Genomic DNA, 16,165 nt, shown 5'->3' on the forward strand with positions numbered 1-16,165 from the left:
ACCAGACGATGCAGCATCTTAGACCATGTCCAGAACGTTACTCTTTATCTCAAGACTAAAGGAAAGCCGTTAAACATAAAGGTGACATGATTAGTTGCTATTGTAAATTGTAAAAATATCTTTCTGGCTGCAGTGTGGAAGACCACCTAAGGGGGCAAAGAGTGTACGCAAGGATACCCCACTGGGGGAGAAACAATGGTGATTTGGACTAGGTAGATGTCCTCGCAGTTTATGGAAAAGTGCACTGAATTGAGATGTACTTAGAAGTAAGGACCTGAGATTGACTGACGAACGAATACAGAGAACGAAGAGACAAAATTCTCAAGAAAAACTCAGCGCTTTGTAGCATGAAATGAGTGGATGAAGGAGCTATATACTTCCCTGGAGGAAAAAGAGGTTTTCTGTTTTTGTTGTTTTGAGGTTGGGTGTATTTAGAAGTGGAGGTCATGAATTCAATTTATGTCATAATCTTATCATCATCTCTCCTAAAATCTTTGGGTCATAAATTTCTCTCACTATAAGATTCTCAGGGGGAAGTCTGCTGAACAGGAAGTTTGTTCCAACTTAAAGAATACTGTGAAAAACACATCCCTTCTGCTTGTTTTCAAATATTCCTTTTTGACTGCTCTGTTTGATTTTTAAAACCCTTCTAACCTTGAACCTTGGCTTTATTTTGGTAAATTTTATTCTTTTAATTTTCTTTGTACCTATTATCCTGGGCTTAAATGATATGCTTTACATTTTGTTCATCAGGGCATGTGTAACTTTGTGCCCTGAGCTTTGTCTTATACATTGAAGTGTTGAAGTCTTAAGAAATCCAAACCAGTCATCATCAAGAATTGACTCTAGGGGCGCCTGGGTGGCACAGCGGTTAAGCGCCTGCCTTCGGCTCAGGGCGTGATCCCGGCGTTATGGGATCGAGCCCCACATCAGGCTCCTCCGCTATGAGCCTGCTTCTTCCTCTCCCACTCCCCCTGCTTGTGTTCCCTCTCTCGCTGGCTGTCTCTATCTCTGTCAAATAAATAAATAAAATCTTTAAAAAAAAAAAAAAAAAAAAGAATTGACTCTAAACACTAAATAGTGCACTGTCATTTTTCTCCTGAATTTGTCGTCATTATTCTCTTCATGCGATTTGCTTAGCACAGTTTAGAGTGCTGAGTGAGGCCCACAGCTTGACTGAGCTTGTCTTAGCTGCCATTGAAAGGTGGAGCATCCTTAGGTCTGTGGGAAATCAGTGGCCTAATTTACCCCTCTGTATCAACTTGAACATTTGCCTATTTAGAATGTTCTAGACCAATCACCACCTCGTTTCCCTAGCCCATAAAGAACAATTTCTTCCTACCCTGGGGAAGAATTTTGAATGAAGTCATCAAATTGCCTTCCACTGTTAACATAATCAAGTGTGACTGGTGTCACTGGAAGAGGCTGAACTGCACTCCTGGATCAGAGGGAAGAGGAGCCTTCCCAAAGCTACAACTCTCCTGGCAGAACATGGCACTGCCATTGGGCAGCCACTGTAAATGAAGCCTGAGAAGAGGTAAGGCAAGATTTTCCTTATCCCTTACAAGGGTACTTTAAAAGCCAAAAGGAGGAGGCAAGCAGACAGTACAGAAACAGTAACACAGAAAGAGATTATGAATTGCCTACTTGTTTCTTTGGCCAACCTTCTACTTTTCACAGATTAATGTATAGGAGCTTTCTGCATGTCAGTCATTATCATCTTTTTTCTTCTTTATACTGCAAATTCTTCTAAGTTTGCCATTTATCTTTTGATTTTGTACATGCTATTTTATTGTTTTACAAAATACAGTGTTTTTTAAATAGTCATATTTATCAATCATGTTTTTTCATATTAGCTGGGTCTGCTGTCATTCTTACAAAGTCTTTCATTCCCCAACATCATTCAGTTGTTTACCCAGACATATGCATGTATTTTTTAGAGAGTTCAAGATGTGCGGGGGCGGGAGGAGGTGGCGGGGGGGGGGGGGGGGGATCTTAAGCAGAGCCAATGCATGACCCAAGATCACGACCTGAACTGAAATCAAGAGTCAGATGCTTAACAACTGAGCCACCCAGACATCCCCTAAAGTTTTTTATAGTTTCATTTTTTCTTTAATTTTTTATTATCTCTTGGAATTTATTCTAGTGAAGGGTTGAGCTAAAAATGTAATTTTTCCCTAAAAGTATGTAGTCAACTGATCTTACAGTTTATTGAATAAGCTATTCTGATTTTCTCTGAACTTTTTATTTTACATAAATACAGGAAGCTATAAAACTAGTACAAAGAACAGAAATTAATGAAACAGACAGCAGGAAAACAATACAGAAAATCAACAAAACCAAAAGTTGGTCCTTTGAAAAATTAACAAAATTGACAGTTTCAGCTAACCTGACCAAGAAAAAAATAGACAAGACTTAAATTACTAAAATCGGGAATGGAAGAAAGGGTATTACTACCTATCTTTCAGAGATAAAAAAGGATTATAAGGAAATACTAAGAACTGTATGCCAATAAATTATACAACTTAGACACAAACTACTGAAGCTGACTCAAGAACAAACAGAAAATCCTAGTAGACCTAAGACAAATGAAGATATTGAACTAGGAATTTTAAAATTCTCCAAAAAGAAAAGCCCAGGCCAGATAGCTTCATTGGTGAATTCTACCAATCTTCTCAAGAATACCAATTCTTCACAAACTCTTCCAAAAATAGGACAGGTGGGAACATTTCCCAGCCCATTCTGAGGCCCATAGTACCCTGATACCAAAGTCAGGCAAACACATCACAAGAAAACACACCACGAATATAGTTTCATAGCCTTATGGATGCAAAACTCCTCAACAAAATAGTAGCAAACTAATCCAACATCATATCAGGGCATCTCAGTCACCAGCATTGAGCCCTGCATCAGGTTCCACACTCAGCATGCAGTCTGCTTATCCCTCTCCCTCTGCTCCTCCTTCTATTTGTGCATGCACACACACATTCTCTCTCTTTCTCTCTCTCAAATAAATAAATAAATAAATAAATCTTTTAAAAAAAATAAATGCTAGGGGTGCCTGGGTGGCTCAGTCGGTTGAGCATCTGCCTTCGGCTCAGGTCATGAACCCAGGGTTCCTGGGATCAAGCCCCACGTTGGGCTCCCTGCTCAGTGGGGGGGCCTGCTTCTTCCTCTTCTCCCTGCCTGTACTCTCTCTCGCTATCTCTGTAGCCTCTCTCTCAAAAAAATACATAAAATCTTAAAGAAAAAATAATAAATCCAACAACATATCAAGGAATTACACACCAGGAACAAGTGTCATTTATTCCAAGAATGCAAGACTGATGTAACATCTAAAAATTAATTAATATAATAAACGATATCAACAGATTAAGAGGCAAAAACCACATGATCATCTTAATAGAAGCATTTTAGAAAATGCACATGACAAAATCTAAAACTGCTTCTGATGGGAGGCAGTAGGAGGACTTTATTGGCACAGAATTTCTGTTTTGGATGATGAAAAATTTCTGGAAATGGAAAGTGGTAATGGCTGTGTAACACTGTGAATGTTCTTAATGCCACTGAATTATACACTTGAAAATTGTTAAAACGGCATATTTTGTTATATATATCTTATCACAATTAAAAAACAACAACAACAACATCTCTTTATGATAAAAATGTTCAACAAATCAGGAATAGGAGGAAATCTCCTCAACCTGATAAAGGGCATCTACCAAATCCCACTTCATACTTAATGATGAAAGACTGAATGCTTTCTTTTTTTTTTTTTTAAAGATTTTTATTTATTTATTTGACAGAGATAGAGACAGCCAGCGAGAGAGGGAACACAAGCAGGGGGAGTGGGAGAGGAAGAAGCAGGCTCATAGCGGAGGAGCCTGACGTGGGGCTCGATCCCATAATGCTGGGATCACGCCCTGAGCCGAAGGCAGACGCCCAACCGCTGTGCCACCCAGGCGCCCCAAAAGACTGAATGCTTTCTACCTAAGATCTAGGAACAAGATAAAAATGTCCACTCTCACCACTTCTATATAACACTGTACTGGGGGTTCTAATCCGGCAAGAAAATGAAATGAAAGCATTTGTATAGGAAAAGGAGAAGCAAAAACTATCTCTGTATAGAGTCTAAGTCTGTGTGCCTGAGCGCTTCTCATCTGCAGCTCTAACAGTATCTTTCAATAAATCTCCTTCTAAAAGTGAGCCTGTTCCTTCAAAAAGAGACCAACTAGAAGGGTGCCTGGGTGGTGCAGTTGGTGAAGCGTCTGACTCTTGGTTCTGGCTCAGATCATGATCTCAGGGTCATGAGACTGAGCCCCATGTCGGGTTCAGGGCACAGTCTGCTTGAGTTTCTCTCTGCCTCTCCCTCTGCCCCTGCCCACCGCTCTAAAATACATAAATAAGTCTTCAAAAAAAAAGAGAGACCAGCTAGAATAAAGGTCTTATACACAGCCTGCCTTGTTGAGAGAATTTCCGATCCTAATTTGAAAGAACCTGATTAACCACATGTACTACTATTATGAAAACATTCTTCTACAACATTCCTTAATAACGCTAGTGAATAAAAACAAAGGCAATCTGTAATTCCCAGGTATCAAGATATAATTGCTCAAATATTTATTAATCGTAAGGATTGCACAATAGAATTGAGATGCCACATGAAAAATACGAAAATAAAATTAATTTTCACCAAGTCACAAAATCCTCATTCTTACCATGTAAGGATCCACAGAAAGATAAAGAGTTCTCACTTGTACTTGTCCTTCATTGATATTATCTGATAAATTTACTTCTTCTACTCGGAAATTTTCTGCCACTGGATTACCATTTTTTCCTAAAATATTAAGGAAAATATAAAAAAAAAAAGTTACTTTCCTATGTAATTATTATTCTTCAGAAGGTTAACTCTATGATACAGATAACTCCCTTTTAATACAGACATGAATAAATCTACATTATTTTGTAATTTCTCTGTTACACAGTGTAAATTCTTCAAATAGTTTCAATTGCTCTTGATTTTCCCCAAGAAGTTCCTGTGGAATATCGCTAAGAGCTTCAAAAAAAATTTTAAAGCTGATTACAGATAAAACACTTCATCTGTTTTAAAATTATAGGATTTCAAAAAGTGAAAACTCACAGCCAGTTTAAATTATGAAAATTCAAAATTTACAAGGCAGCAGAAACACATCAGCCAAAATAAATAGTTAAGCAAACTTTCCTTCCTCATTTTAAGAAGAAATGGAAACTTAAATTAATGCAATTTTTTAAAAAAAAAGTAAAGTCTTGGGGCACCTGGCTGGCTCAGTTGGTGGAGCTACAACTCTTGATCTCAAGATTGTAGGTTCGAGTCCCACACTGGATGTGGAGCCTACTTTAAAATAAATATATAGTCTTGAAAATTAGAAAATTTGAAGTATGGAAAGAAAAATTTGTAAGCAGAAAATGCCATCACTAAAAGTCTATTCTTACTCAGTTATGTTTAACATAAGCAAACTTCCTATTGATTAAATCATCAGGTGTCTAAGGTGGGAACAGAATGTAAACATTTTTATCTAATAGCTCACTTTACTAAAACTGAAGTCAGAAAAGGTAAGTGGGGGTAAAAAAAAGAAAAAACAGACAAGGTAAGTGATTTCCCCAAGCCACACACTAAGTAAATAAGTAAACAGTAAAACCAAAGCAGCGTGTGCCCAAACCTCCCAGGTTATTTCCACATCTAAGTTTCTATGATTCAGGTTAGATGTCAGCACAGACATAGGTCAGTGCTTTTCACATAAAACAGAAAGGCCAATTTTAAGAATTGACAATACATACTACAAAGAAAAAAACAAAAGCCATATATATTTGTAATATAACCTTTTAAATATAATAATTTCAAAATACCTTTCTTTCTTCAACAAATAGCCTTGATAAGTAATCACTTAAAAAAGTGAATATTACATTGCTTAAAGAGTTTCTTCTAATATCTCTACCAGGGTGAGTATCTTCCTAACTTAATTTACCACATTGACGATTACTTTTTGTTCCTTCATTTTCATTAATAATTATCAAAGACTGGGGTGCCTGGGTGGCTCAGTCAGTTCAGTGTCCCACTGTTGATTTCAGCTCAGGTCATGATCTCAGAGACATGGGACTGACCCAGCCTTGGGCTCCACGCTCAGCAGGGAGTCTGCTTGAGATTCTCTCTCTCCCTCTCCTTCTGCCCCTCCCCCTGCTCCCCCCCCCAATAAATAAATCTTAAAAAATAACAATAATAATTATCAAAGACCACAGCTGTTCATTCATCACAGACAAATACATACCAGGTCGGGAATTCAATACCACTCTTTGTACAATCATCACCTTGCTGCACAGGGGTCTCAAAAGATTTCTGTATAAAATAACTCCTACAAACAGAAAAGTTTTAAAATCACAAGGTTTTAAAATATTCAAAAATTTTTTTAAAGAGCACATTTGTGTTTCTGAACAAGGAGAGGAAAAATCATATTTAGGATCCAGAAAAGATACAGTCTACTGTCAGGGTTTGCCTCCTAAAGCAAATATGTAAAGAAAGACTAAATCTAATCAGAATTTTTGGCTAATAGGAACAAGTTCAAAAGACTAGGAGAAAAATGCTTTTGGCCTCATAATTCAAGTACATTCATCTTTATACCATCATGATTAAGCCTCCCATTGTGGCTTGATTAAAAGAAAACATGATATATTCCTCCAGAGTTAAACAGTTAATCTAGTAGCAAAATAAAAACACTAGCTGGTTGAGATGTAACCAAATTTTCAAAAATTATTTTATTCATTTATCAAAATGGAAACTAACACTTTTGTTTATAATAGAAGTAAAATATCAGAGGTGCGTGGCCGTCTCATTTGGAAGAGCATGTGACTCTTGACCTCAGGGTTTTGAGTTCAAGTCCCATGTTGCTTGAAGGTGTAAAAATTACTAAAAAAAAAAAAAAAAAAAAATTTAAAAAAGTAAAACATTGAAAGCATTTTGAAATCCTCACCTTATAGAAAATTCTGTAATACAGAATGGCAAAATAAGAAAGTAAAGGATCAGTTTATTCTGGGTTTTCAATTTGAGCTAATGAAAGAAGCAAAATGAAGTTCCAGTCTGGCACTATCTGACTTGGGAGAAAGGGCCCTGACCTTAGTAAGTGCTACTACGTGACAAGCACTACTGTGAGTGCTATGAAATCTACATACACACACACATATATTCATTTAATCTTTAATGTGTATATTCTATTTTCAAAGATTTTAAGTAATCTCCACACCCAAAGTGGGGCTCGACCTTACAACCCTGAGATCGAGAGTCACAGGCACCCCAAATATACATATTCTTTTAATCTCCTAAAAATCCTATTAAGTGGTATTATTATCCCCATTTTACAGAGGAGGAAGCTGAGCCTTAAAGGGTTTAAGCACTCTCCTAAGGTGGTAGAGCTAAAATTCAAACCCAGGCTGCCGGACCCTCCAGAGCCAATCTCTTAACTACTACATAAAAATTCCATCCTGTATGTTTAAGTTGTTTGACTTCTAAAATACTAAGCAAACATTATCTTTCTTAAATTTAATATACTTACTTAGCACTTCTGTCTTCTCTGCTTAGATATTTTATCATCTTTAGTCCATAACATTGAGAAGCCCAAAGGCAAACAACTGTATCAACCACTTATTTTTTTAACAATTGCAACATATTTAGTTCTTAACATCATCTCTAATTTTACATTTTATATTGTAAAAGATTTTATATAGCAGCACACTTAGACATTTGACAACCATCTGTAAATCCATCTGATATCTAATAATCCATTGCCTTGTATCACCGGGCAATTTTGTTTATGCAAGACTCTACTCCTAATCTAGTTTCTAAATTTGCAGGATATTTCAATTTCTTCATTTTTCTCTGTATCCTATAAAGTACTTGAGTATCCTATATAAACCTGATATTCACATATACTCCAAAAAATGTTAAATAATCATCACAGGGTATTTGCCAAATCTTGCTTACCATAATATTTATACGGAGATAATCTATACAGAACTTTCACATAGATTCCATTACCTTTCTTTAAAACAAAGTTATGTAGGTAAATATATGACTATTCTCATTTTACAGGGGAAGTGGAGATACACTTAGTACCCACGATCATACAGCAGGTAAGCAGAGGATTTAGAACTGGAATATAGGGGCTCCTGGGTGGCACAACGGTTAAGCGTCTGCCTTCGGCTCAGGGCGTGACCCGGCGTTACGGGATCGAGTCCCACATCAGGCTCCTCTGTTATGAGCCTGCTTCTTCCTCCCCCACTCCCCCTGCTTGTGTTCCCTCTCTCGCTGGCTGTCTCTATCTCTGTTAAATAAATAAATAAAATCTTTAAAAAAAAAAAGAACTGGAATATAAATCTTCTCATCCCAGATCTCACATGCCTCACTCTTTGCACTATTGTCCCACAATCTCCCCCAAACAGGGTTTTTACATATATAGCCGTATAATAATGTCCAACTGTCCTACAGGTACTCTTTCCTAGAGGAAGGGAATTCTACTCCCAATTAACTAAATGATGTTAGCAACATTCAGTAAGACAGAAGGAAGAATATTGCTTTCTTACTTTTTATAATGTATGTATTTGTAACCTCACTGGTTGTGACATTAATGGCTAGCGGCCCTCAATACCCATTCTCTCTTTCGTGTACAATGTTCCCTGCTAAAAGACTGCATTTCCCTGTTTCCCCTGAAAACAAATCCCAAACATTATCCTATTGCCAAAAATCCCTCAGTTTGCATCTCTGGTAACAGATTATTTTAAACACAAACACTATACTATTAACCTGACAGAATTGATAATATAGGTAATTCCTTAACATTATCTAATACTTAGTACATATTCAAATTCCCTGATCATCTCAAACATGTCCTTTTTTTTTTTTTTGCCAATTGTAGACAATTTATTTTTTTTAGTTTATTTCCCCCTTTTAAAATTTAAATTTAATTAATTAACATATAATGTATTATTGGTTTCAGAGGTAGAGGTCAGTGATTCATCAGTCTTATATAACACCCAGTGCTCATTACATCACGAGCTCTACTTAACATCTATTATCCAGTTACCCCATCCCCCCACCCCCCTCCCCTCGAGCAACTCTCAAACATGTCTTTTTACAGTTGGTTCAGTAGAATCAGGATTCAAGGTCCACATACTAATTTTGAGTCTCCTCACCTTTTTTATTTCATGCCATTGTTGAAGAAACATTTGTTGCTTAATTCCTTTGTCTATGGAATGTCCTTTGACTGCTTCCTCATAGTGTCATTTATTCTCATAAATGACATTCTTTTATGTCATTTTATGTCTCATTCTTATATCTTCCCCATCCACATAACCCCCCCCCCCCGCCCCCGCAATCCCCAACTAGTAGTTACATCTAGAGATTTGATTAGATGCAGGTTCAGTTTTTTAGGTAAGGATCTTTAAAGATGGTGCTGTGTGCATCCTCTTTCATCACATCAAGAAGTCCAAAATGTCTTGTGGGGCTAAACATATTTTTAAAAGGAAATTTTCTATTGAATCACCGTACGTGTAAATTATGGAAGAATTAAAAAACAAAATATTCCCATCTGATGCTGGATCCAAAGAGAACTGCCCTGAAGTGGTTATTAACAGCACCATAATTTTCAATCAAAGGAGTCTTCCCAAATGAAGTTTCATATTTGCCTTCTTCTCTGATTACTTTCAATGTATGCTTTCTTTAAAATATGCACACTGTAGATTTGCCCAAATACTGTTTTTTAGGATAAAAAGTACACTATCAAATTTCTCTCCCTCTGTATTAGAAAGTTTTCAACTGTCAAATACTAAAATTAACTAAGATAGGATAATTGCACAATATCCCTTGATAGCACAACAAACATTTAAAACATAAAGAACAAAATTAAAATCTTAAAATATGACACACTTAGTTCTAGATCTGAAAGGAGAGGTGATGGTGGTGTTACATTCACCCTTAGTAGAGGAGTGGGGAAGACACTCAACTCTTTACTGACTGACATTAAGCATACCATGTTTGTCTGGTATGATATTAAGTGGGTTTCCAATTATGTTAAGTAATATCTCAAAATAACACCAGATCAATGATCAACCGAAAAATTTACTCTCACCCTACATCAGGCTCCCTGCTCAGCAGGGAGTCTGCTTCTCCCTCTCCCCCTGCTTATACTCTCTGTCAAATAAAATCTTGAAAGAAAAGAAAGAAAAAGAAAGAAAAGAAAAATTCACCCATGCTGGTCATAAAGAGTGTGTTGAGTGTCTACCTTGTAGCCTAGTAGTATTCGGAAAAGGGCATTCAATTAAGTAGACAGAATACCTGGCCGAGTTCTAGTCACGTGGGATCTTAGAAAAGGCTCTTCTCTCAGCCAGTCTTCCCAATGTTACTAAGTGCCAGGGCCTGGGCTAAAGTTTTTATAATCATTGTTTCGCTTAACCTCTCCACCCAACAACTCTGAGGATGGTATTGTCATTTATCCCCATAGTCTAGACGAGGAAAGGGAGAAACAGGTCGAATAACTTGCCCATGTTTGCATAACTGGTAATGACCAACACTGGAACCCACACTCAAACACAACACAACCCATTCCCGTAACATGAGCTTCCTAGTACCTTTTTAAAGAAACACTTCCCTAACCTGATCTCGTTCAATTATCCTGCCATAAATGGCTCTGCTGACCACGACCTTGTTATAAAAGGTAGACATCTCTGGGATTGCCTCCACTCTTTGCGGCTGGCTGGTCGCTCCATCTCCAGTGTTCTGGTTTCCTCCTTCTGCCCAAGTCTAATATGTGGGGATTCCTGCCCGGCTCTTCCCCTTCCCCACTGACTTCACCTTCCTCTCTGGCTCCCACTACCAACCACTCACGTGAAAATGAATAAAAATCTTCGTCTACAGCACAAATTTCAAGCTGGCTTCCCCGACCGACTGTAAGCGCCGAGAGGGCAGGGATTTGTGTCAATGATTTATGTTCACTCTCTGACTGTCATATGACACATGCTCAATAAATGTGTTATATAAACGTCCCAGACGCACCTTAAACACAATTACGTCCAAACTCGAGGTTGCTTACTCCCAACAGTTCAAAAATTAAGAAAAAAAAAAAAATCTGCTTCTGTTTCTTCTCGAGCATTCCCTAGCCTAGTGACCTAGGCAATAACGCCAGCGTGGCCGCAGCTCCGGGGGGAAAAAAAGTGGAGGTCACCCTGGCTCCTAGATCCTCCCACAACCGGAAGGCGCGACCGAGCAGTGGCTCCCGGGACAGCAGCTGTGGGACCTCCCGACTCCCGGCAGTCACCGCCCCGCCGCTGGGGAGGAAATCTCGCGTGGTGTGCGGCGCTCGCGAGGGGCCCGCCGAGCGACCGCTGCCCTCCGAACCCAGTACGCAGGCGCACTGCTAGACCTCTGCTCCTCGCCGCCGCCCCCTCCCGTGCGGGGCGGGCTTTCACAGTTTAGGCAGGATTCCGGGGTTCCCACATTTCTGAGAGAGGTGCGGAAGGTGTGGGGTTATGAAAGATCCTCATTTGTCTGGGTAGTGTGTTATGGGTTTTTTGTTGTTGTGGGCGGGGGAGAGGCAGAAGGAGAGAGACGGTCTTAAGCAGGCAAGGAGCCTAGGCCCAGTTTGATCTCAGCACCCTGAGAATCATGAGCTGAGCCCAAGTCAAGAGTGGGTGGCTTAACTGAGCTACTCAGGCGCCCCTGGGCAAACTGTGTTAATAAGCTGACCGTCTGGCCGCGGTGTACTGCCTGGACCCAAAGAGCAATCCTTCGTTTAGCCTTGACCACTGAGTTCAGGTCCAGCAGCCCTTGAAGGAATTTAATTTGTTGTGTGGACTTCTCTGAGCCTCAGACAGGGGCCATTAAGCCTATCCCTGGTTTTATAAACAGGGAAACTGAGACTAGGAAAGCCGATGTGGTTGGATCACCCGCTTTTCCGCTGGTTAGGGGCAATGCTGGGGTTAAAATTGCCTCTCCAAATCGCGGGGCTAGGACCCTTTCCCTTACAAAAGGGCTGTCTTTTCTTTCACTAAGAATCCCAGCTTCCTCAAAGATGGATTACCCAATGTTGAAAGAGGAATTCCACTGCTCCTTTTTGACCTCAAACTTGCTAAATGATTAAATTCTTTCAAGTCTATCTCTTAACTCAGGCAAAAGATCCTGCGGGCAAAGCATCCCCTCGGGCAATAAGGACTGCCCCGAGCCAGCAAGACCCCAGTGACAGACCCCAAGACAATGATTGATGTGACCTCTACTGCCCACCTGCACATACCCATGACCTCTGCCCCACACTTTCCTTATATAAACCTGGAAGTATTTTCAGCACTTTGGAGGCAGTCTTTGAGACACTAGTCCACTGTTTTCCCAGTGTTAGCCTCACTGAAATAAAATGCCTTTCTCGTTTCACCATTTGTCTCTCTGCCTTTGTATTTCATTAGCGGCAAGTGGCCAAACCTGGCCTGTTTGGGATCCCCAGAGCCAGGTGCCCTTGTACCCCCGCCTCCCCGCTACGGTGTGGACTGATTTCTCAATTTCATTAATTATTAATTACCCTTTGTGTTGAACTGGGTTGAGCAAGGCTTATTCCTAAAACAGCTTGGATCCCCAGGGACTTTAATAAACCCTAAGAGAGACCATCCTGAATTAGGCAGGTGAAGGAATTGCTATTTATATTGTATTCATGTCAGAGCTAATAGCTCAGCATAAATCATGGTATTTAGTAACTGAATGATGACTGGGGTAGTGAGCAAAGGGGTAAAAATCATTCAACAGGTTGGAGCTTCTGGTAGTTTTATCTCTTAAATTTTTTTTAAGATTTCATTTATTTGACACAGAGAGAGAGAGAGCACAAGCAGGGGAGCAGCAGGCAGAGGGAGAGGGAGAAGCAGACTCTTTGCTGAGCAGAGAGCCCAATAAAGCAAGTCCCGCGTTCCGCTCCTTGCTCAGTGGGGAGTCCGCTTCTCCCTCTTTCTCTGACATTCCCCCCTGCTCGTGCTCTCTCTCTCTCTCTAGCTCACTCTTTCTCAAAATCTTTTTCAAAAATCTTTAAAAAAGGAAAACATTATCAACACAAAAATAATCACATTAAGATTAAAAGTCAATATGTTCGGTTTTAGTCCATGCTCTCTATGTGTACCTAATATCTTCTTTGTTGAAGAAGAAAATAATTTTGTTTGAATTTTTCTTAAACCAGATTCAACCAATGAGTATAAAGGCTTTTATTCCAAGAAAGAACCATCTTGCTTTATAGTGTCAATACCAGTCACCATAGGTTGGAAAGAAGCTACCGGCGTAAAATTATTCATAATATTTCCTTAGTGAACTTCTTGGATGTATGGATTAATGTTTTTCATCAAATTTAGGAAGTTTTCAGCCATTGTTTCTTCATATATTCTTTTCTGCCCCTTTCTCTCTTTCCTCTCCTGAAACTACCATTGCATGTATGTTAGTATGCTAATATCTCACAGATCTCTGAAGTTCTGTTCATTTTTCTTTGATTTTCTTTCTCTCTGTATTCAGATTGGGTCATTTCTTTTTTTCTTAGATTTGGGGGGCGGGCAGAGGGAGAGGGAGAGAGAGAATCTCAAGCAGACTCCACACAAAGCACCAAGCCTGACACAGGGCTCGATCTCACCACCCTGAGATCATGACCTGAGCCAAAACCAAGTTGGACACTTAACCCCGACTGAGCCAGCCTGGTGCCCCCAGATTGGGTCATTTCTATTGATCTATCTTCCAGTTCATTCCTGCCACCTCAAATCTGCTGTTGAGCCCTCTAGTGATTTTTTCAGTTATTGTACTCTTCAGTTCCAGAATTTCCATTTGGTTTTGTTTTAAAATTTTTCTATATCCTTATTGAGAATCTCTTTTTGTTGATACACTGTTGTGTGCTTTCCTTTAATTCTTTAAACATGGTTTTCTTTAGTTCTTTGCACATATTTATAATAGCTGCTTTAAAGTCTTTGTTAAATTCAGGGCACCTGGGTGGCTCAGTCAGCTGGGCAGCGTGCTCTTGATTTTGGCTGGGGTCAGTATCTCAGGATCCTGGGATCGAGCCCATGTTGGCCTCCATGCTCAGTGGGGAATCCTCTTGGGGATTTCTCTCCCTCTCCCTTTGCTCCTCTCCCTGCTCCAGTTTTCTCTCCTGTTCTCTCTCTATAAAATAAATAAATCTTTTAAAAAATGTATTGCCATCAGTTGTTCACCTCTGTCCTTCTTTTCATGTACTGTTGCTATGGATACAATGACCAGGACTTTTATAATAATGAATAATGGATTAAAACTATGCCAGTTTCCCATTTTGTTACCAATCAAGCACTCGGTTTCTAAGTCATCATTTTTAACAAAAACAATACCAGATCTAAAATCTCAAAAACATAACAATGGACAGAAAAAGCAAGTTACAGAAGGAACCAAAGTATGATTCTATTTTATATAGAGTTTAAAAACATGCAAAACAATATTATCTGTTGTTTAGGAATAAAACTTATGCTGCAAAAGCATAAACACACCCAAGGGGATGATAAACGCCCAATCCATATTGAGAATGGTCACTTCTAGAGGGAGAGAAATAAGATCGGGAGGAGGGGACAAATACAACTGTATTTCTTAAACGGAGTGGTGAGTATTTGGATGTTTGCTGTATCATTCTACAAACTGTATTTATAAAAGATTTAATGAAAACAAACTAAAAAAAAAAAAAAGAGGTTAACTACCAGACATACTGTTTTAAGAAGGACAGGAGAGTTACATTTCAAAGAAAAAGATCAAGTTGGCTTTTGGAGCTTACAAGCATCCAAATAGAACTGAGATTTTTTCCCCCACTCAATGTCTTACCTGAGGAGACTGGAGACTTTACTTTTGTGTGGTTAATTTTCAAAAACCTTTTTCCCCCTTAACTCTTTTTAGAAAAACCCTAAGCCTTCACACAATGAAGCCTTACGTTGGAGGATAAGTTGAGGGGTCTTCTAGTGGTCAGGAAAAATTGTGAAAGACTTTGAAAGACTGGGTGAAAAAGATTACTAGGTGTCCAGCCTTTCCAGATTATCTTCACCTTGAATTGTCTTTGAGCTATTTTACAACTCTTGAGTTGCAAAAAAACCCTGATAGCAGTGCAGATGATTCTTGCCCATAAAAATGCAAATGCAAAATGTTCCTAGAGTACAACTGATCTCTCTCCTCCTCACCCAAGAAACCAGTGTTGTGTCTATTAAGCGGATTAATTTCAGCATTCCTGATTGTCTACACATTTGTCTGCTCTTCGGAATATCTTTTGAATCAGTTGTAATATCTTCCTGGTTCTCTCATTAATTAATGCATTAAATAGAATCTTAGACCCTGTTAATTTTATATTTCTATGAGTCATGATTTTACATTTAAAATATAATTATCCTTTAACTGGAGGGAAGAGGGCTCTTTCACCCCATTTCTGCCAAACCACATGAATTACGTGATACCTGAGGCAGCTCCTTCCCGGCTAGAGATGCTGGCCCCTTGGATTACTTAGTCCTATTATTTTTCTCTTGCTCCCTTCTTTTTTCTCCTTTATGTTAGGGACTTTTTAAAGAATCTATTGGGGGCATCTGGGTGGCTCAGCCGTTAAGCGTCTGCCTTTGGCTCAGATCATGATCCCAGGGTCCTGGGATCAAGCCCCGTGTCGGGCTCCCTACTCAGCAGGAAGTCTGCTTCTCCCTGAATCCGTTGGGATGTCTGGGTGGCGCAGTCAGTTAAGCCACAGACTCTTGATTCCAGCTCAGATCATGATCTCAGGGTCCTGGAAGTGAGCCTCGGGTCGGGCTCCGTGCACTCAGCGCAGGGTCTGCTTGGGATTCTCTCTCCCTCTCCCTCTGCCCCTCCCTCTCACGCTCCCCCCGCCCCAAGATAAATAAATAAATCTTAAAAAAATTTTTTTAAATCTATTTTTAAACCTTGATTCCTTGCTCCCTTGGCAACTGGAAATAACAAGTTGCCTTTACTAAGCTGGTAATAGGTAAGGTTTTCTCTGTGATTAAGGCCATATTTACAACTACTATGTGATATAAAAAATTGCAGTAGTTACAGCAGGTTTAAATCAGACTCATTTCCTAGCTTCCTTCTCACCAACCTCCCTCCTCACAAAGTTCACAT

The 16,165-nt window shown here is 39.3% G+C and overlaps 1 protein-coding gene across 3 annotated transcripts in view; it reads right to left on the bottom strand.

The window, feature by feature from the left end:
* The window catches only part of PTGR2 (prostaglandin reductase 2), a 29,202-nt gene extending 17,853 nt beyond the window's left edge, over positions 1–11,349 (bottom strand). The window contains exons 1-4 of one of the 3 annotated variants that reach the window (XM_044391343.3): positions 10,910–11,001; positions 10,361–10,527; positions 6,306–6,389; positions 4,719–4,837 (exon numbers count right to left, since the gene is read on the bottom strand). In XM_044391343.3, coding sequence (XP_044247278.1) covers positions 4,719–4,837; positions 6,306–6,342 — 156 coding nt within the window. In that variant the 5' untranslated portion in view covers positions 6,343–6,389; positions 10,361–10,527; positions 10,910–11,001. Of the gene's footprint in view, positions 1–4,718; positions 4,838–6,305; positions 6,390–10,360; positions 10,528–10,909; positions 11,016–11,077 lie in introns of those variants that run through there. The other 2 variants (XM_026519535.4, XM_026519536.4) reach the window with 2 other exon arrangements.
* Between the last annotated feature and the right edge of the window lie 4,816 nt (positions 11,350–16,165).

This window comes from Ursus arctos, unplaced genomic scaffold (assembly GCF_023065955.2).
Source record: "Ursus arctos isolate Adak ecotype North America unplaced genomic scaffold, UrsArc2.0 scaffold_25, whole genome shotgun sequence".
NCBI lineage: Eukaryota > Metazoa > Chordata > Mammalia > Carnivora > Ursidae > Ursus > Ursus arctos.